The 21,986-nt window shown below is 43.7% G+C and overlaps 2 protein-coding genes across 4 annotated transcripts; one reads left to right on the top strand and one right to left on the bottom strand.

Moving 5' to 3' along the window:
• Positions 1 to 954: 954 nt before the first annotated feature.
• Positions 955 to 7,688, top strand: LOC311139493 (uncharacterized protein). Its single transcript, XM_084174376.1, has 10 exons — positions 955 to 2,464; positions 3,151 to 3,278; positions 3,463 to 3,648; positions 3,798 to 3,876; positions 4,121 to 4,245; positions 4,632 to 4,827; positions 4,944 to 5,036; positions 5,274 to 5,339; positions 5,637 to 5,722; positions 6,514 to 7,688. The coding sequence occupies exons 1-10, from the start codon at positions 1,221 to 1,223 to the stop codon at positions 6,687 to 6,689; spliced, it is 2,379 nt and encodes a 792-aa protein (XP_084030502.1). The 5' UTR covers positions 955 to 1,220; the 3' UTR covers positions 6,690 to 7,688.
• Positions 7,689 to 7,877: 189 nt separating this feature from the next.
• LOC311139120 (gelsolin-like) lies at positions 7,878 to 21,326 on the bottom strand (the record flags this gene model as incomplete). Of its 3 annotated transcripts, none has more annotated exons than XM_084174010.1 (16): positions 7,878 to 8,483; positions 8,615 to 8,675; positions 8,908 to 8,985; positions 9,215 to 9,336; positions 9,493 to 9,667; positions 9,957 to 10,127; positions 10,391 to 10,481; positions 10,721 to 10,854; positions 13,310 to 13,614; positions 13,790 to 13,922; positions 14,032 to 14,121; positions 14,289 to 14,438; positions 14,783 to 14,944; positions 15,361 to 15,515; positions 15,685 to 15,878; positions 21,205 to 21,326. In XM_084174010.1, 15 exons carry the CDS (start codon positions 15,875 to 15,877, stop codon positions 8,314 to 8,316), a joined length of 2,190 nt encoding a protein of 729 aa, XP_084030136.1. In that variant the 3' UTR covers positions 7,878 to 8,313. The 3 variants fall into 3 exon arrangements, with proteins under 3 accessions (XP_084030136.1, XP_084030137.1, XP_084030135.1); XM_084174011.1 differs by having other exon boundaries at positions 15,685 to 15,903; positions 21,205 to 21,303; XM_084174009.1 differs by lacking the exon at positions 21,205 to 21,326 and having other exon boundaries at positions 15,685 to 15,970.
• Positions 21,327 to 21,986: the final 660 nt, after the last annotated feature.

Genomic DNA, 21,986 nt, shown 5'->3' with positions numbered 1-21,986 from the left:
AACGATGTTAGATCGATATATGTTGTCCAAAAGGCCAACTCGCCGAGCACAGATCGATGTAGTTGGATCATAGAAATATAAATCCATACATCGATGTAGTAGATGGATCGTTACACCCCTACTATCTAGGCTACAGAACATATTATATCCTAATGTTGAAAGGCTGCCGATGTATTGATTGTGTAAGTCATGGTGGATAGGTATAAGAAATATCAGGATAACTTCTCTCTTCAATTATGAATCATTAATTAACTCTCCAGATGGTAGGCTACATGTTCTCTTGTATTCAGACCGGACATCAGACCGAGCACTGGGCGCCGTGGTATGGATGACTTTCAGCAAACCAATCCAAACCAATCTCATGCTGTGTAGACTAATACTGTAAAGGATATATAGCTACATTTACTTTAGAACAAAAATATAGGCTATTATAATGAGTTAGACCTGAGTTAGGCCTATAGAAATTGCATCCCCAAATCTATATCTGTCTATAACACACAGCATTCATCGCTGGCCATTGCTGACTGTATTTAGCGTCCTAAAATCACCACATAAAATCACCACATAGAAAACCCCTAATCTCAAAAGTTTTATCAACAGAAGCACAATTAACAGATCTCTGAAAACGTCCAAATATTATCTGCCCAACTATAGTGTTGTCATGACTGTTAGTCGCTTTGGATAAAAGCGTCGCTAAATGGCATATTATATATAGCGGGAATACTAATCTAGACCTATAAATCCTAATTGTTGGAAATGACACGGGAATGCAGAAGAATACCAGGCAGGCAGCCATTCCAGTCAAATTGGCAGTGTTAGAGGTTCCAAGCTCGTCCTATTCATTCTATTGCTATAGTACATCTACCACCACAGAGTGGCAGTAGCTAGCTTTGGTCATAGTCACACACACACATACATTGTTAACACCAAAGAGATTTAAATTTCCGGATTTCCGTCGACGTCACTTTTGTCACCAAATAAGTTACGGTTTCACTTTCACCACTTGTTCAACCATATGCATTTGAGTTTTTTAAAGAGTTTTATCATATTTGATTTACGTAGCTAGCTACCTGGGCTAGACTATTTGGATGAACTATCACATGTTATGTAGCCACTAGCTAGCTAGTTATCCGAACAATGATCACACGTGTGCATCATATGCACGTATTTTGCTAATATAATTATGGTAGCTAGTTAACGTTACCTAGCTGCTAAAGTTAATGCCTATCCATGCTTTCACATTTAGGAAACAATGGATAAACGTTAATATTGTCTTTCTGTTACAGATAGAGATAATAGGTTATGCTGCAGCCACCATGCTGGGGACTTCGACATCCACTAAACAGGGGGCAAGTGAGAATTTCTTATTGATTGAGTTGTCTCGAACATCCCTTCTTTTGTTTGAAGAAACTCCTGAAATCTCATCAGTGGCACCTGATACAGTCGAGGGATGTAAAAAAGACAAAAAGAAGAAGAAGAAAAAGAAGAAGAAAAAGACTAAAGCACTATCTGAACGGCGACCAGAAGAACCGGCAATTGATCATAATCAAAAGGAGGTTCACCAATTGACAGTAGTGAAAAGGGGTAAAGAACCTAAACATAAAGAGCAAACAGTGACCGAGCTGGAAGTGGTGGAGAAAGAGAGGAAGAAACGTAAAAAGGGAAAGGAAGAGAATCAACTAAATGTTGTTCAAAATGAAATGGAGGTACCAGATCCTGAGGAACAAACTGGAGGGAAAACGAAGAAAAAGCCAAAGAATCTTCAAACACAACAGGTGGGAGAGGATGGAGTGACTGCTGATGAGGAGAATATGAGTAGCAGGAAGAAAAAGAGAAAACATAATAAAGTTGAGACAGAAGGGGGGATAGACCGTGTCTTCTCAAAGCCTGCAGTAGATGTTTCAGCAGTAACAGCGCCAGATGAGGCCAGAAAGAGTAAGAAGAAGCACAAGAACAGACAAACAGATCTTGAAGAGGGAGCGGTAAGCTGTCAGACAGTTTCAAGAACAGCAGATGATGCAGAAATCATAGAACTGCACACTGAAACGGTCAAGAGAGGTAAAGATGTGGTAACTGAGGTAGAGGAGAATGTAAAAGAGAAGAGGAAACGGAAGAAGAAAAAACACAGAGAGAGTCAACTGAACGATTGTCCAGATAAAGCAGACCTTCCAGGTATAAAAGAACAAACTGAAAGAAAATTGAAGTCAAAGAGGCCGAAAACGGATGGCGGGTTTGCAGCTGTGCAGGGCAGCGGGAGAAAAAGAAAACACAACAGAGAGTCAGACAAGGGAATGGACAGTGTCCACTCTCAGTCTGCAGTAGATGTTTTGGATTTAATCGTTCCAAATGACAACAGGACTCATGATGCTGGAACAAACGGTGAGACAGAGGAGGGCGCCCATTCAACCATGGTTGATACAGGGACCCAACACAACAGACCCAGCCTAAAGGAAGAAACTCTAAGGTGAGTAGAAAGAAACCTGGTTCACTCGTATTGAAGTGTGAATCTAGCGTATTTGTAATGAGTGATTTCCCTAGTGAACACAACCATTGACAGTAGGGCAATTCCACAGTAAGAGTGATGCTGAGACTCTGATTTTCCATTTTAAGGTATGCCCAACAGAAACCAATGATTGAAAAGTTTAACAAACCATACAACTCTATGCACAAGGATGACTTTTAACCATTTCCACTGAACATTTTACAAACATACATTTAGGCTACTTGTAGAACAGTGCCAATGCAAAGTTTGGTAACAGAATGACTGCACCAACACCCCATACGTCATTCTGTTACCAAAATGTGCATCTGAACTGTTCTTCCAGTAAATGTCTTTGTAACATTTTCTGTGGAACTTGTTAAAAGTAGTTATTGTGCATAGTTGTATGGTTTGTGTAACTTTGCAATCATTGGTTTTTGTTCAACATGCATTTTAAAGTGAAAAATCTGTCTCTGCATCACTCTGTTTCTGTGGAATTGCCTAGTAGCATTTGCTGGTGAAAACCAGACCTTTTGTGAATGCTGTGTACCAGAATTTCATCCTTCCTGTGCAGAGAGGAAGGCAAGTCTCTCTTGCTCTATCAACTCAGAGGTTTCAAAACAGATGTTTAGACATCACGTTAATGATTTTCTCCCCTCTCTATTCTACAGTGAGGACGACTGGCAGGCTCTGAATGATCTCAAAGAGTTCATTCCCAATATAGAGGCAAAGTCTGTTGACGTGATCCATAAGATGATAAAGTATGATCTTGATCGATTCAAGGAATTCCGAAGACAAGGTATTTTTATTCTTCAGCCACTCATGGTTCAATATTTTTGAGTGTTTATCACGGCATTATGTAACATGTAAGCAATGATATGTAAGATGTTAGTTGTGTTTAGAGATGTGGCTGAATGTATTATCATGTTTTATCATTTCGAACCAATCGGTTAAGCCCCTGTGGAATCTTCTGTTGTTCCCAGGCCTTTCCCTGCGAAGTGGAAGGTACAATGCACAGGAGAACAAACGACTCGTGAGTAACGTCTATGACTTCCTGGCTCTCACTGGAATTCAGAGTGCCTCTAAGCTCTTCCATCCACAGCGCTTCAAAAAGGAAGAAGCAAATATCAAGAAGTTGAAGAGGCAGCACAGATTCCATGAAAGAATAGGTACGTCGTCTTGTAGCCAGGTTAATTCGATTAGAGAACTTTATCCACATTACATCCCTGTTCTTCAGCATTGTCTACAATGGTCAAAAAAGTATGCTAAGGAATTTCCCAGAAAACTGATCTTACATCTCCCTAACCTGTTGTTCCAGCTGAAGGAATACCCAGGCCTTGGCATCAAGTCTATATACGTGGGAGGAAAATGTTTGATTGCAGCAACTACAAGGGCAGGTGAGACGGGGCTAGTTACTATAAGGAAATGACCCTAACGGTCATAAACGTCTATGGCGGCTTACATTATGTTGCCTCTATATACAGTGTTCGAAAGTATAGTAATATTTTATTTACATTTTCTTTAATTACACAGTGTTCACAACTGTGCTATTGTTCTGATATAACCACTTTACGGTTTGCTAACATTTGCAGACATATTGCGCCACTTTGAAAGCTTATTTCCTTGATTTCCTTACCGAAGGTTCACCAAAAAAGAACTTCACTCTTTGAAAAAACTGCAGACGTTGCACGGCAACAAGTGGGCGAAGATCTCGCAGTTGACTGGCCGAAGCGAAACGGCCCTTGAGAAACGTTTTTCTCAGATGTGTAAGTCATTGGGCACTTTGGGAATTTAAAGCTGGAATCTGCATAAGGTGACACATTGCCGCTGTTCGCCCCAGCGCCTTAGGTATTGTTTTTGTCTTGTTGATGAAACAGAAGAGAGGATGTCCAGCATCATGGTAAAAAAAAATATTCCGCAGATCTATCACGCATGCAATGATGGCCGAAGGGCGAAAAAAACGTGGCGTGTTTGAAGTAACTTCTTTATAATATCCCAAACAAATGTGGCAGTTTAACTGATTACAGCTTTAATATATTGACTCTGACATCCTTGCCGGACATCCTGCTCCACATATCTTTTTGTGAAAATGGTTGTTAGCATTGTATGACCTGGGGCAATGCTCTCGCTTTGTCTGGTGTGTATTTCTCAGCTGCAAACAGAGGTGCGTGGACTGAGGAAGAACTGAAAAGACTAATGGAAGCTGTGCGGAAGCACCTGGTGGGACAGGCATTGCCTGGCAGTGGACCGGCCACCATTAGGAAAGACAAGCTGTACAACAACATCCCCTGGACAGATGTGTGCCAGACGGTTGAAACGCGCCACTGGTCCCAGTGTCGAACAAAATGGTGGGTCGGGGGTTTCAGGGGTAGCTGTTACAAAACAAACCGTTCTCATTGAATTGTTTACACAAGCGTTCAGATTCAGAACTTTTGAGGCTGTATCTTTGATCCTTCTTTTCCAGGTTGGGTGTTTTGAAGCACAAAATGGCAAATGGACAACCAGTATTCAGTGGAGGCACGAAATCCTTACAGGGCAAAGTGGATTTGATCAAAGCGTAAGTGTGTTGATTTCCATTCAATCTATGCAATGGTGAATCAGTTTTTTGATACTTTAAGATTTATTAGCCCAGTCTAGTGACGTTGACTTGGACCTTTCTGCACTGTCGTGATACACAGGACAAAAGGTAGACTTTTGGTCCTGATATCTTCATGTGAAACTGTTGCATGGTGAATTTTTACATTTTACATTACATTTACGTCATTTAGCATTCATGTAATTTTTGACCTTTCAGGTTGAATGCAATTCAGGTGGAAGATGCTGCAGATATCAACTGGGAAGAAATTGCTCACACAATTGGGTAAGAGGTTGTTATTAAACTCAGATGATACGTCATTTTAGACAATGTGTCATGTTAGGTTTATAATTTGACATATTCACTGATTTAAGGTTTTGTATTGTTAGTATTAACTTTTAGATTGTCAAGTCTCAATACAACGCTGAGATGTCATTGAATTAGATCAATGCATGACAAAGCTCTTACAAACGTTTTCTATCTTCTAGGAGTGTGGAATGCAACAGTGCATGTCAGTGTGATGTATGTGTGTTGTAATGCAGTGCTATGTGCTAACATTTGTATTTGATCTTATCCTTTAAGGGATGTTACTCCTCGCTACGTACAGACACATTACTACAGGCTAAAAGTAGCCAAAGTTCCGTTGTGGGAGAGAATGTCCTTCTGTGGTAGGTGTAAGCTACTGTTATATACACACTAGCCTCTCTTATTATTTTTAAAGGAGTAGGGCAGACCCACTCCTTTTGTCATTCTTGTGTTTATTGGACAGGATAGAAAGAGAGCTGTAGATGGGAGGAGAGAGCACTAGAGCAGTGGGTCAGATTCAAACCCATGCTCACAGCAGTAGTACACAGTACCTGTGAGCCCGAGGAAGCAGCTTAGACCACTGTACCACCCCAGGCGACCACACAATATTCTCTATCACTAGGTTTTTAGCATTTCATTAGAATAGTTACATGTGAATCACTATAATCAGTGACGACATAAAGGGAGAGGAAATGTCGCTAGGTCCCCCTTGACCGTACTGTTTAAATATAATGATGCTTTGGGGAAGAGCATCATTAAATATAATGATGCTTTGGGGAAGAGCATCATTACAGTAACCGAAAGCTTTGGGGAAGAGCATCATTACAGTAACCGAAAGGTCGCTGGTTCTAATCCCCGAGCCGACTAGGTGAAAAATCTGTCGATATGCCCTTAAGCAAGGCACTTAACCCTAATTGCTCCTGTAAGTCGCTCTGGATAAGAGCGTCTGCTAAATGACGTAAATGTAAAAAATGTAAATGTAAGAGCGCTTTGATCTTGTCCCAAATCACACCTATTCCCTATAAAGCGCACTCCATTTGACCATGGGCCCTGGTAAAAAATAGTACACTATATAGGGACTAGGGTGCCATTTGGCATGCACCTTGTTTGCTGGAACCATTTACCGATTTTAATTTCTGTATTTTCTTTTCAGAGATCATTGACTTCCTCAACAGTAGAGTTCTCCCCAATTTTGAAGAGCAACTGAATGTTCTGATAAAATCAGGAGAAGTGGTGCCCAGAAACGATCCACAAGAGCTCTTCCTACTCTCTGAGATCTTTGATAATGAGGAGGACAGCGACGACTACAGCGAGGTTCAGAACAGTTGATGAATACACAAAGCACACATGGATCTGCCTCAAGGAGGCTCAATGCCCCACGGGGGGGGGACGTGGGGGGGGGGGGGGGGTAGCAGTGTGCCCCTCTCTGTCCCACAGGTCACACAATTAAGGATTCAGCTCATAGATGGAGGTGGTTATTGACGATTAACTTTTGGTTTTCTGTAACATATTACAATGTCGTCACCCCCATAATGATTCACTTTGATTTCATGCATTCTAGGGGATTTGGTGAATACTCAGGTAACCAGCTGTATAATTGTTTTGTTCTGTATTGTGTGTTTGCAAAATCTCTGACAGGTTACATTTTTATAGAATCCCTTTTAATTTTTTTTGAATAAATGTCTCATTGGTTCTAGTTGCTCTGTCATGATTGGCTGGTCTTCATCCAGTGCGAGCATATTTTTATGTACAGTGGGGACTCGTCGTGTTTGGAGGACAAAGAATGCTGAGTTGCATCCAAAGAACACCATACCTACTGTGAAGCATGGGGGTGGAAACATCATGCTTTGGGGCTGTTTTTCTGCAAAGGGACCAGGACGACTGATCCGTGTAAAGGAAATAATGAATGGGGCCATGTATCGTGAGAAAACCTCCTTCCATCAGCAAGGGCAGCTGGGTCTTTCAGCATGACAATGATCCCAAACACACCGCCCGGGCAACGAAGGAGTGGCTTCGTAAGAAGCATTTCAAGGTCTTGGAGTGGCCTAGCCAGTCTCCAGATCTCAACCCTATAGAAAATCTTTGGAGGGAGTTGAAAGTCCGTGTTGCCCAGCGACAGCCCCAAAACATCACTGCTCTAGAGGAGATCTGCATGGAGGAATGGGCCAAAATACCAGCAACAGTGTGTGAAGACTTACAGAAAACGTTTGACCTGTGTCATTGCCAACAAAGGGTATATAACAAAGTATTGAGAAACTTTTGTTATTGACCAAATACTTATTTTCCACCATAATTTGCAAATAAATTCATTAAAAATCCTACAATGTGATTTTCTGGATTATTTTTTTCTCATTTTGTCTGTCATAGTTGATGTGTACCTATGATGAAAATTACAGGCCTCTCTCATCTTTTTAAGTGGGAGAACTTGCACAATTGGTGGCTGACTAAATACTTTTTCCCCCCACTGTAGATCACTAAATCAAAGCCTCTTAGCTATTGACTGCTATTAACAGAGCTGACAACTGGTGTAGAGCATCATTTTATTTCGTTTTGTGAATATATTTGACTGCTTCCAGTTGTGCTTTGTTGATGTTTTTCTGTTTCCGTCCACTGTCAGCATGACAGGAATATCTGAACTCGGCATGCTACAGAAGTGAAGAAGCCCTTGTCCCATTTATTACAGATGTAGTAACGTACTGCTAAAGATACATGGGCTAACAGTATTAGCGTAGAAGGAAATAACTCAACTGTGTAGTGTGGATTACATGAAGATTTTCTCTCTCCAAGAAAACCCTAAGATCAAAACAGCAATAGTGTCAAGAGAGTATATTATCCATCACAAATTGGTACCCAGTCTAACAGTTGAAAGGGGATACCTAGTTAGTTGCACAAATGAGTCAAGTAGAAGCTTTGGGTGAAGTTGCCCCTAGGGGAAACCTCACCCTGGATGGGTTCAGACACACAGACCAGCCATGGCCCGTTCAAGGGGATCACTGCTCCAGTACCCATGGTCCCAGCCCAAGAACCAGCCAGTGAACGTGGGAGGCTCATGCCCTTGCTTTAACTTCACTATGGGCGTACTGCTGTCCCGCTTGGTAGGGTCTGTCTCTATGTAACGAACGGCTGACCACAGAACAGGCAGTAGGCAAGAGGAGAGAAAGAACAGTTCATTTCATGAAACGGCACATTTAAGTTCCCTGCGGCACTTTTATCAGGTAATTATGTGATCTTGTTTTATAACCACCATTGCTTACCTGAGGCCATACCCTCGGTCTTCTCCTCCTCATGAGCTTCATCACCGATCCAAACAAAGATCTGAAGGGTATATGGAAAATGTTTAGCGAATTAACAGGTGTGCATTATTCGCAAAAAACCTGAGACACTTTCAGTAGGATGCAACGTTTCAGAACGAAATATGCTATGCAGAACAAACATGCCCCTCTGACGTGGAATAAAGAATCGCATTGGCTCTATTCATGGCATTTCTACAACGTTCGGCTACTGAACGTGGCCCTGGTTGCACCTTGACAATCCCTCTACTAGTCACCTGTTCCCAGGTGTCCAAGAGCATGACATCATCTGGGGCCAGGTCTTCTTGTGTCATCTCCCCAGGCACCTCTTCAATCTGTGGAAATAGTATTGTGGCATTTTGACAACTGGCCAGGTCAGTGCACATTCAGGAGGACAAGGAAATGGTTTCCCACACTGTTACGTAAAACATGTGGATCAAAGGCTGTTTCATTAGCAGAGGAAACTGAATTTGTCCAAATGGATATTCAAATAATGTAAACAGGAATGCAGCAAAGTAAGCTAGAAAATGCTATACTATAGTTATAAAAGAAGGGCAGACTCACAACGAACTGGCCAGTTTTGTTGGAGCAGGCAAACAGGCGTGGTGGATGAACGTCCATTTTGTTTTTCAGTCTGGCTGAGGTATGGTAGTCCGCTTTACCCCCCAGAGCATCCCAAAAGTAATCTTGACACACAAACACATACATACAATTGTGGATCTGGAAGAATATGGAGCGGATGAATAAGCTTTGTCTTGTATCCTCATTAGTAACATTCTGTGGCTAATGGCTAAACACCATTTCCTAGTGAATTTGACTGCTGACAGGATTTCCCAACGTACCTGCTTCTTCACCCTCGTCCAGCTCTGAGGCCGAGACCCCTAGAATGTCACTTAGCTTTTGAGCTCCATGCTTCTCACTGTCACTTGTCCCCTTTCCCACCCATATGAAGGAGGATGCCGGGGTCACCAGCACAAAGGCATCGTTGGAGTTCAGATTTGAGGCAGCAGCATCAACCTTGAGTGGAGAGAGGAAGAGAGGAGGCAGTGAAAAATACTGTACACTGGAGGTACTAACTACTGTTCTGCCGTAGCAAACGGACTGTAGTCAGCTTCACCAACAAACCGACCATACATCACAAGGTCTGGCTACTCCACTCTATCTACTGGGGTATAGCAAATACATTTTGTAATGAACTAACAAGCCTTTCTTATTGGACAAGTTCAGGTTAGTCCTTCCCTGTTTCGGCTTGTTTGCTTCCTTTATTGAGCTCTTCCCACCTCACCTTCCATCTCCTGTTACTCACCTCTATGGCGCGTGTGCAGCCAGCAGCGTTGGACCGCACCTGGAACAGCTGTGTGTCTGCAGCGTGGGCCTGGCCACCCTCTCTGGAGGTACCACCCTGGTGCACTACCATCGGCTGCCCCCCGAAAAGACTTATGAGGTGGGCGGGCTCCTTACCCTGGATCACCCGCACCTTCAACACGGTTGAAACAGACAGATAGAAAATCATAGTGTCAGATACCTGGCTTTAAACCTTCCCTCATTGCATTTTACAGACCAAAGCTCTGACCCTGTTGATAACCATGACCATGGAAAGGTATTCATATAGATCCAGCGTCTGCAGACAAAAAAACTGACTAATATTGTTCAATTCTGTAATCCAGAGCATCTTGATTAAACATTATCTGGACCGTATAATCCGGGCCAGACTGCGATAAATCAAAACGATCCAGTCACCTGTACTGCCCCTCCTCCCAACTCGTCATCCAGCTGAGCAGCCAAGATGGCTGAGGCTCCAATTTCATCCTGGCTAGAATCCACTCCTTGCCTGTGGAAAAGAGTACTTTTCAAGTGCTATTCACATACAGTTGTGCTTATGTTATGTCATACAGTATATGGTTGGTTCAGATGTGTCTAATACAGTATGTAGCAAAAGCCCTGGTGCTCATAAATGATGAAGCCGACTGTACCGATACAGGGACGATAGCAGTTTTTGCTGTAAGACTATGTAATAACACATGGTAAAGCTTCCTGTGGTCGCAGAAGGATAATCTCCATGGTCTTTACCACATGTAGATGACCTGTCCGTTACGGCCTCCATGCTGGTAGTTGTAGAGGATGATGTAGCTGTCTCCCCCATAGAATCGTCCATAGGTGGAGGGCTCCACAGGCACCTTGTCAGCTCCCTCAATACGCCAGATCTACGGAGGTTAACAGGTAAATACAGCTCTTACTAGTAGTAGGCCATGAATGGAAAAAGGTAACACCCCTTGCAGCTCTTTTCTCAAAGGCTTGTTTCTGAGATTGTGACACCTTTTTTGTGGGTGTGCAGGCCCGTAGTCGTAACCCTTAGGGGCTGTATGTATCCCTTTACTGAGGACACATGACTACCCTATACCTTGACACACAATTTTTAAGGGTAAGTACATCACTGGGGCCAAGCTTCCTGCCATCCAGGACCTCTATACCAGGCGGTGTCAGAGGAAGGCCCTCAAAATTGTCAAAGACTCCAGCCACCCTAGTCATAGACTGTTCTCTCTGCTACCGCACGGCAAGCGGTGCCGGAGTGCCAAGTCTAGGTCCAAAAGACTACTCAACAGCTTCTACCCCCAAGCCATAAGACTCATGAACAGCTAATCATGGCTACCCAGACTATTTGCACTGCCCCCCCACCCCCACCCCATCTTTTTACGCTGCTGCTACTCTGTTAATTATTTATGCATAGTCACTTTAACTCTACCCACATGTACATATTACTTCAACTACCTCAACTAGCCGGTGCCCCCGCACATTGACTCTGCACCGGTACCCCCCTGTATATACAGTGGGGAAAAAAAGTATTTAGTCAGCCACCAATTGTGCAAGTTCTCCCACTTAAAAAGATGAGAGAGGCCTGTAATTTTCATCATAGGTACACGTCAACTATGACAGACAAATTGAGAAAATAATATCCAGAAAATCACATTGTAGGATTTTTAATGAATTTATTTGCAAATTATGGTGGAAAATAAGTATTTGGTCACCTACAAACAAGCAAGATTTATGGCTCTCACAGACCTGTAACTTCTTCTTTAAGAGGCTCTTCTGTCCTCCACTCGTTACCTGTATTAATAGCACCTGTTTGAACTTGTTATCAGTATAAAAGACACCTGTCCACAACCTCAAACAGTCACACTCCAAACTCCACTATGGCCAAGACCAAAGAGCTGTCAAAGGACACCAGAAACAAAATTGTAGACCTGCACCAGGCTGGGAAGGCTGAATCTGCAATAGGTAAGCAGCTTGGTTTGAAGAAATCAACTGTGGGAGCAATTATTAGGAAATGGAAGACATACAAGACCACTGATAATCTCCCTCGATCTGGGGCTCCACGCAAGATCTCACCCCGTGGGGTCAAAATGATCACAAGAACGGTGAGCAAAAATCCCAGAACCACACGGGGGGACCTAGTGAATGACCTGCAGAGAGCTGGGACCAAAGTAACAAAGCCTACCATCAGTAACACACTACGCCGCCAGGGACTCAAATCCTGCAGTGCCAGACGTGTCCCCCTGCTTAAGCCAGTACATGTCCAGGCCCGTCTGAAGTTTGCTAGAGTGCATTTGGATGATCCAGAAGAGGATTGGGAGAATGTCATATGGTCAGATGAAACCAAAATATAACTTTTTGGTAAAAAGTCAACTCGTCGTGTTTGGAGGACAAAGAATGCTGAGTTGCATCCAAAGAACACCATACCTACTGTGAAGCATGGGGGTGGAAACATCATGCTTTGGGGCTGTTTTTCTGCAAAGGGACCAGGACGACTGATCCGTGTAAAGGAAAGAATGAATGGGGCCATGTATCGTGAGATTTTGAGTGAAAACCTGCTTCCATCAGCAAGGGCATTGAAGATTAAACGTGGCTGGGTCTTTCAGATTGACAATGATCCCAAACAAACGAAGGAGTGGCTTCGTAAGAAGCATTTCAAGGTCCTGGAGTGGCCTAGCCAGTCTCCAGATCTCAACCCCATAGAACATCTTTGGAGGGAGTTGAAAGTCCGTGTTGCCCAGCGACAGCCCCAAAACATCACTGCTCTAGAGGAGATCTGCATGGAGGAATGGGCCAAAATACCAGCAACAGTGTGTGAAAACCTTGTGAAGACTTACAGAAAACGTTTGACCTGTGTCATTGCCAACAAAGGGTATATAACAAAGTATTGAGAAACTTTTGTTTTGACCAAATACTTATTTTCCACCATAATTTGCAAATAAATTCATTAAAAATCCTACAATGTGATTTTCTGGATTTCTTTTTCTCATTTTGTCTGTCATAGTTGACGTGTACCTATGATGAAAATTACAGGCCTCTCTCATCTTTTTAAGTGGGAGAACATGCACAATTGGTGGCTGACTAAATACTGTTTTCCCCCACTGTATAGCCTCCCTACTGTTATTTTATTTTACTTCTGCTCTTTTTTTCTCAACACTTTTTTGTTGTTTTATTTTACTTTTTTATTAAAAATAAATGCACTGTTGGTTAAGGGCTGTAAGTAAGCATTTCACTGTAATGTCTGCACCTGTTGTATTCGGCGCATGTGGCCAATTTGATTTGATTTAACTACCATATGGTGTTTACTCAGAAAACCCCAGTATCCCCCCCAAAAAACATTTTCCTCACCTGCTTCTCTCCATTCCCCTCATCCACCATCCCATGCTGAGCCGCCATGGCGTCCGAGTGATGGAGAGTGGAGGCATCGAAGGGCACCTTCTTGATCTTGGCAATTTTGTTGGACACGTAGACTGTTCCCAACCCCACTGTATGGTCCGTGTCACGCCAGATTTTGAAGAACTGCTTGAACAGAGGGGTCTCCCCATTCTCAGGCAGGATCTGGACCTGGGTGTGCTTCGGGTAGCCCATCTTTGTGATAAACTGTTCGGCAGCACTCATCACCGCACTTCTCTCCTCTTTGTTAGCATCCTTACCTGTTTTTATTCCAAATAAACTCATGATTAAACTGTAAAGGCAGAAGAACTAAGTGAGTGATTACTTCCAGGCACAACAGTATTGAAAAGTAGTGTCTAATCTAAAGGAAGATTAAAGCTTGGGGTTTTACAGTCAAAAGAAGTCATAGACCAGCTGCTACAAAGAAACCAATACCTTTCCAGACAAAGATCATGCCATTGGGGCCATTGTCCAGGATAAAGCAGTCATTTGACTCCAGGGCATTCTGTGAAAACGGGTTCTCCGATGCTACCATATCCATGCCCATATCCCCCCTGGCATTAGACACCTTTGGGGAAATCATTTCAATTTAATATTGGTATTTGAAGGTCTGCTCAAAAACCGCTTATTACATAATAGTTAACGATTAAATTGTTTATTTCGAAAATTGATCTGACCTTGTATAATTTCGCCAGCTTCCTATTGGACACGTCTGTATTTGTGTCATCTGTATTTGCCTCAGGCAAATCGGGTTTGGGTCCAAGAATCTGGAACGAGACAACGAGAGTCAGGCATCTCACAGCAAATTATCACCAATATGTTAAAAGGTAACTAACTATAGATGTTTATTGGGAGCATATAAACAGTTGCATGACTTGAAGTGTATAGAAATGAACCATTGTTTCCGTCCCTTACTCCTCAGTGAAAGACTCACCTCCAGCATCTTCTCACGTTCTGCCCCCTCGTCACATATGTACAACTCAGCCCGCCCACATCGCTCGTTGTCACGGATATCCTTTGACACCTGAGTGGCCTTCAGCTTCTCAAAGTGATTGGCCTTGGAACCACACCATTGATAAATCTCCTGTAATACGACGAGTGAAGATTATCAGTACAGTGGACCAAGTGTAGTACTGTAACTAACTCCTCTGCCTGTTGACTATGTTAAAGCATGGCTAAACATATACAAATGAGCTTTTAAATTATTCATGACAAAAACAATATTGGTTTCAAAGTAGATTACTTACAATAACAGCTTGCTAACAACATGGGCAATGACTATGCAGTCTTAGCCTACAGTGTACAAAGACAATTCCACTAAAATCTGCAAATGATTTCACTAAATTAAATCAGTATATGTTTCCTTGAATTGTACATACTGTAGATAGATTGCTGTAGAAACTCTGTTATACATTTCAGTGAACTTACTTTGCCCAGGTCGAGGATAAAGATGTCTCCCTGGTTGAAGCTGTCCCAACTGACTGCTACCTCTGTGGCTCGAACCACACGCCGACCCCTGACCTGGAGCACACGCTGCACCTTCACCTCATTGGACACCACATGCTTGAACCCTGAAGCCACACCCCCTTTCTAAGTTAAAGATTGGGAAGATAATCAATAAGATAAGTGGAGGAGTTCTTGAGATAAGTAAATACATATAACAAACGTATTGAATGTCTTTCAACATTCCAGTAAAAAGCATGAGCTGACGCACACCCCAACATGTTGGTGGTGCTGCTGACTAACGGAATAGTAAACTGTGTCAAAATAAATAAATTATTGCATAATCTATACATACAGTATGCTCCCAACAATTTAACAGGTAAACCAACGTTTTGGCCCACAGTACCTTCTACCCAGCACACAGTTCCTTCTTGGGTAGAAGGTACTGTGAACACTGAAGAAGAGACTGTGGGCCAAAATGTTGGTTTACACATTAAATTGTTGGGAGCATATGTAGACTGTGCGACTTCCTTTGTTTCTTTTTACACGTCTTTGAACATTACCATGTACTTCAGTCCAGTTTTGAAGTAGCCTGAAAATGTTCTTGACTCATAACCCTGCACCTCACGGTACTGAATAGGTTTGCCACCCAGGTAGTCATCCATTTGAATGGTAAAAATGGCTGCTGCTCCACTCTCATCTTGTGTACAGTCATCTCCTGTAGGACCAGAGAAATAATGATTGGTCACATTTCAAACATTATATTCACAAATAATGGAATGGATTTCAATTTTCAAAGTGCATGAACACACATCACTGGACTGAAATGTACAAACACTGTACAACATTTCAAGAAATAAAGTAATTCCGATCAGATCAAGTTTTACCTTGCCAGAAGTGAAGGTCATACTGTAGATGCCCAGAACGTTGCTTGATGGTATTGAGAACAAGGTATGCGTCCCCTGAGTAGAACCCGCCATGCAGACTCTCTGGCACGGCCACCAGGTCCAGACTCTCAACTCTCCACACCTGGAGGCCAGGCTTCTTCCCGGCCCTCTTAAACTCAGGGTGGTACGCCATGCTATAAAGATATGGGGCGGGAAAAACTTGCCATTCAACTTTGATACCTGTCCCTAGGATAGCCTGGAATCCAGACCTGTTTTGTGCTAACATTCCATTCCTTGCCACTTCGAACTGATAGAAAGATTATAGATAAGAGTTAGGGATCATGTGTCAAATAAGGTCTCTGTGGAGAGACACAGCAGTTAAACCAGATATGTTCTCTAATGTTGATACAGGTCTTGATTTCACCACTCGCTCACAAATAACTTGTCTGAGCAGAGAAAGAGATGAGGGAGTGCTCTCATATCTCTAGCCAATCAGTAGCATTGGTCTCATCTTGCCCAAGGGCTTTCTCCATTATCCTCCCTCACACATGATACACTAGGCTAGTCCCCTCCCAAAACAAAGAGGAGTGAGCGAGTTCGTTTTGCATGGCCCGGTGCCCTGGCTGGGCGGAGTTTAAACATTTTAGACCATTCCATTGGCCCTTAAGTGAAATCTCCACCCAACCGGAGCACCCAACCATGCAAAACACTGACCCATTGTTTCAGCTGCTGATTTTTTTTATTCTTGCCTGGCTACCAATCAGCATCACTCCGGCCAAATGCCACGCCCACTAAAATGTATTCTACACCATGACAAATAGAGCAGTCAAATAAAATTCAGTATGAGTCATCAGGCAATATTGTTTGGACCCTACAATAAAACCACCTACAGTCATGACTTCCGCCAAGGCTGCCTCCCCTCCTTGTTCGAGGCAGGTTTCTGCGTTCGTCGTCACCGGCTTACTAGCTGCTGCCGATCCATTTATCATCACTTCACTTGTCTTGTCTAATTTATCACACACACCTGGTCCTTATCCCCAATTAGTCATTGTATAAGTGTTCCCTCTGCTTCCTTGTCTGTGTGGGTGATTGTTTGTTGTGAGCTGTGTGTAGCTCGGTTGAGCTACCCTTACCTTGTTGTTGCCAGGGTAGTATTTTCCCCTGTGCCTGAGTGTTGTTGTCGCATGCTTGCGCAACTGTTTATCGACGGAATAAACTCTTTGGATGCGTATTACTCTCCTGCGCCTGACTCCTTCTATCACACGCATCACAGAATCACCCACCCGCTATGGAGTCAGCGGGAGAAGAGCGTATGCCTGGAGTCGTGGCACGGGTCTAGGAGCACTCCACGATGCTGGCCAGCTTGGGGGAAGCGATGGATCGGGTTCTTCAGGTCGTCCAACGCCTGGAGAGGACCAGACCCGATCTGTCGAGACCAGCTGGCCAACCGGATCCAGCCACCTACACCCCAGCACCAGGAGGGATCCAGATATCTCGACCACGGGCGTTTGAGGGGACAGCGGCGCTGTGCAAGGGATTCCTCCTCCAATTGGAGCTTTACTTCACCAGCATCAGGCCGGCACCATCGGAGCAGGAGAAGGTGTCCGTCCTCTTTCCTGCCTCTGTGGGAAAGCCCTGGAGTGGGCCAACGCGGTGTGGAACGAGGGAGGAGCCGCGTTGGAGGACTACAAGGAGTTCGCTCGCCTCTTTCGGGCGGTTTTCGACCACCCGCCCGAGGTTCGAGAGACGGGTGAGCGACTGGTCCACCTGAGGCAGGGGACGAGGACTGCGCCTGGGGGTCTCGGTCAGCCTGACCTCTGAGTTCCACCCCGAGAGTAATGGGCAGGTGGAACGGGTAAATCAGGACATGGGTAGGTTCCTGCGGTCCTACTACCAGGACCGGCCGGGGGAGTAGTCGGTGTTCTTGCCATGGGCAGAATATGCCCAGAACTCTCTCTGCCACTCCTCCACTAACCTAACGCCTTTCCAGTGTGTTCTAGGTTACCAACAGGTTCTGGCACCGTGGCACAAGAGCCAGACCGAGGCTACTGCGGTGGATGACTGGTTTCGGTGCGTGGAGGAGACGTGGGATGCTGCTCACGTTCACCTCCAACGCGCCGTGCGTCGTCAGAAGGCCAACGCTGACCGCCACCGCAGTGAGGCCCCCGTCTTTGTACCGGGGGATCGGGTCTGGCTCTCGACCCGGAATCTGCCCCTCCGCCTGTCCTGCCGGAAGCTGAGCCCGCGGTTTGTGGGGCCGTTTAAAGTCCTGAGGAGAGTCAACGAGGTCACATATACAGTGGTGTGAAAAAGTGTTTGCCCCGTTCCTGATTTGTTATTTGTTTGCATGTTTGTCACACTTAAATGTTTCAGATCAAACAAATTTAAATATTAGTCAAAGATAACACAAGTAAACACAAAATGCAGTTTTGAAATGAAGGTTGTTATTATTAAGGGAAAACAAAATCCAAACCTACATGGCCCTGTGTGAAAAAGTGTTTGCCCCCCCTGTTATAACACAACTCAACTGTGGTTTATCACACCTGAGTTCAATTCCTCTAGCCACACCCAGGCCTGATTACTGCCATACCTGTTCTCAATCAAGTAGACCAAAATATCCTCAAAAGCTAGACATCATGCCGAGATCCAAAAAAATTCAGGAAAAAATGAGAAAGAAAGTAATTGAGATCGATCAGTCAGGAAAAGGTTATAAAGCCAATTCTAAAGCTTTGGGACTCCAGCGAACCACAGTGAGAGCCATTATCCACAAATGGCAAAAACATGGAACAGTGGTGAACCTTCCCAGGAGTGGCCAGCCGACCAAAATTACCCCAAGAGTGCAGCGATGACTCATCCCAGAGGTCACAAAAGACCCCACAACAACATCCAAAGAGTTGCAGGCCTCACTTGCCTCAGTTAAGTTCAGTGTTCATGACTCCACCATAAGAAAGAGACTGGGCAAAAATGGCCTGCATGGCAGAGTTCCAATTCGAAAACCACTGCTGAGCAGAAATAACATTAAGGCTTGTCTCATTTTTGCCAGAAAACATCTTGATGATCCCCAAGACCTTTTGGAAAATACTCTGTGGACTGACGAGACAAAAGTTGAACTTTTTGGAAGGTGTGTCCCCCATTACATCTGGCGTAAAAGTAACACAGCATTTCAGAAAAAGAACATCATACCAACAGTAAAATATGGTGGTGGTAGTGTGATGGTCTGGGCCTGTTTTGCTGCTTCAGGACCTGGAAGATTTGCTGTGATAAATGGAACCATGAATTCTGCTGTCTACCAAAAAATCCTGAAGGAGAATGTCCGGCCATCTGTTCGTGACCTCAAGTTGAAGCGAACTTGGGTTCTGCAGCAGGACAATGATCCAAAACACACCAGCAAGTCCACCTCTGAATGGCTGAAGAAAAACAAAATGAAGACTTTTGAGTGGCCTAGTCAAAGTCCTGACCTGAATCCTATTGAGATGCTGTGGCATGACCTTAAAAAGGCAGTTCATGCTCGAAAACCCTCCAATGTGGCTGAATTACAACAATTCTACAAAGATGAGTGGGCCAAAATTCCTCCACAGCGCTGTAAAAGACTCATTGCAAGTTATCGCAAACGCTTGATTGCAGTTGTTGCTGCTAAGGGTGGCCCAACCAGTTATTAGGTTGTAGGGGGCAATCACTTTTTCACACAGGGCCATGTGGGTTTGGATTTTGTTTTCCCTTAATAATAACAACCTTCATTTCAAAACTGCATTTTGTATTTACTTGTGTTATCTTTGACTAATATTTAAATTTGTTTGATCTGAAACATTTAAAGTGTGACAAACATACAAACAAATAAGAAATCAGGAAGGGGGCAAACACTTTTTCACACCACTGTAGGTTATTACTTTCCCCTGATTACCGTATTAACCCCTCGTTTTCATGTGTCTCTCCTCAGGCCGGTGGTAGCTGGTCCGCTCCAGGAGTCTGAGGTGCGGGAGGTCCCTCCACCTCCTCTGGACATCGAGGGGGCCCCGGCATACTCGGTCCGTTCCATCCTGGAATCGAGGCGTCGGGTGGGGGTCCTTCAGTACCTTGTGGAGTGGGAGGGGTACGGTCCGGAGGAACGGTGCTGGGTCCCGGTGAGGGATATCCTCGATCCCTCCATGTTACGGGATTTCCGCCGAGGCTGCCTCCCCTCCTTGTTTGGGCAGGTTTCCGCGTTCGTCGTCACCAGCTTACTAGCTGCTGCCGATCCATTTATCATCACTCCACTTGTCTTGTCTAATTTATCACACACACCTGGTCCTTACCCCCAATTAGTAATTGTATAAGTGTTCCATCTGCTTCCTTGTCTGTGTGGGTGATTGTTTGTTGTGAGCTGTGTGTAGCTCGGTTGAGCTACCCTTACCTTGTTGTTACATTTACGTCATTTAGCAGACGCTCTTATCCAGAGCGACTTACAGTTCGTGAATACATATATATTTTTTTTATACTGCCCACCTCCGTGGGAATCAAACCCACAACCCTGCCGTTGCAAAAGCCATGCTCTATCAACTGAGCTACATCCCTGCCGGCCATTCCCTCCCCTACCCTGGACGACGCTGGGCCAATTGTGCGCCACCCATGTGTCTCCCGGTCGCGGCCGGCTGCGACAGAGCCTGGATTCGAACCAGGATCTCTAGTGGCACAGTTAGCACTGCGATGCAGTGCCTTAGACCACTGCGCCAGGGTAGTATTTTCCCCTGTGCCTGAGTGTTGTTGTCGCATGCTTGCGCAACTGTTTATCGACGGAATAAACTCTTTGGATGCATATTACTCTCCTGCGCCTGACTCCTTCCATCACACCTACTGCATGCATGATGTTCTCATGTCAGCAGATAAAAAAATTGTTTTGCCCTGGTTTAATTAACAGATACTAGTTATAGCCTGTGGGTTAGCCTACTTTCCATTTACACTTTTCATCTATTACTTGATGGGTCGGTTTCTCTGGACACAGATTATGCCTAGTCCTGGACTGAAAAGCACTTTCAATGGAGAATCTCCATTGAAGATGCTTCTTAGTCCAGGACTAAGCTTTGTCCAAGAAACTGGCCCTAGACCACGCCCAAGGCTTATCTAGCCGTTTATAAACTGGCCAAGAAACCTCATAATTATTGTGCAAGTGAGTCATTAATCATGAGATTAAGTAATACTAGAGGGAGGGACTCATGACTACACAACATCTCATAAATTAACATTTGAGAAGATAAGGAATTCAATTAAGAAATATTTTCTCATGAGAATGTAAGGAATTAATAAATGTTGTTTTACTTTGTAGAGAACAACTGTATATAATTTTAATTGTCACATTTATTCAACATCCTATTAGAACATCTTCACTTTGTTTTAACAAAAACAAAAATCCACAACGACATTTCATTGTCTCTGACTCTCAATGCGGAAGGCAATCAAGAGAATTGGAAAACATAATAAGCGATTCTAAAGTTGTAAACATTTTAAATGTCAAAACACATCTTAATTCAAAACAAAGCAGCCTACCTGATGTGCAAGTATGCAATAATAAATAAATGATTATGCTCGTCGTTAGCGGCTGGTTTGAAGAGGTTGCTCAGCGATAAGGTCACACCGCTCTTCCGTAGATTGTAAGGGGTAAACAAGGACTGAATGGGCGACTCCCTTCTGCACCAGGTACAGGTAACTGCCAAAATAAAGGAAACGTCAACATAAATCGTCTTAATAGGGCGTTGGGCCACCATGGCTGCGTTTAGACGCAGGATTCCAATAAAAAAAATCCTATTAGAATCCAAAAGAAGATCTATCAGATTTAGGATTGTATCCTATAGGAGTCCAATAGGACTGGTTCCAAAATATTTAGGATTTTTTGATTGGAATCCTATAGGACTTTTTGACTAGGGTAAAGTGTTTGAAAAAAATAGGGATCAGAGTTATTGTATAGTTTTTTTTTTTAACAGGACAGATCGATATAGAGAGGGGTATAGAAAGTAGTTAATTAAGGGCACAGAGAATTGGCTGAGCTGGGGCTCAAACCCCCATCATTGAGGGGGCATATCTGGTCTGGAGCCGGGAGTTTAGACCGCTACACCAGAATCCAGCACACTGCTATGATTTTCCTATTAGATTTATGTATATAAAATCCAATAGGATACGCATAATCCTATAGGAGACCAATAGGACTGGTTCCCATATTTTTCTATGGGATTCTAATTGGATCCTTGTATTGGAATCCTATAGGATTTCTATACATTTTGGCGATGGGAATTGTATAGATATTTACATTACATTCTAAAGGATTTATCCTA

This window comes from Coregonus lavaretus, assembly GCF_964263955.1.
Source record: "Coregonus lavaretus genome assembly, chromosome: 13".
NCBI lineage: Eukaryota > Metazoa > Chordata > Actinopteri > Salmoniformes > Salmonidae > Coregonus > Coregonus lavaretus.
The sequence above is the reverse complement of the archived record's forward strand: the minus strand, read 5'-3'. Positions and strand labels throughout refer to the sequence as shown.

What these genes read in the sequence shown, in the direction of transcription:
- LOC311139493 (XM_084174376.1), top strand. Translation starts at nt 1,221, where the DNA reads ATGCCTATCCATGCTTTCACATTTAGGAAACAATGGATAAACGTTAAT. An exon ending in CTAAAGGAAGAAACTCTAAG is followed by an intron (nt 2,465 to 3,150) that starts GTGAGTAGAAAG and finishes TCTATTCTACAG; the next exon opens with TGAGGACGACTGGCAGGCTC. An exon ending in GGAGAGAATGTCCTTCTGTG is followed by an intron (nt 5,723 to 6,513) that starts GTAGGTGTAAGC and finishes TTTTCTTTTCAG; the next exon opens with AGATCATTGACTTCCTCAAC.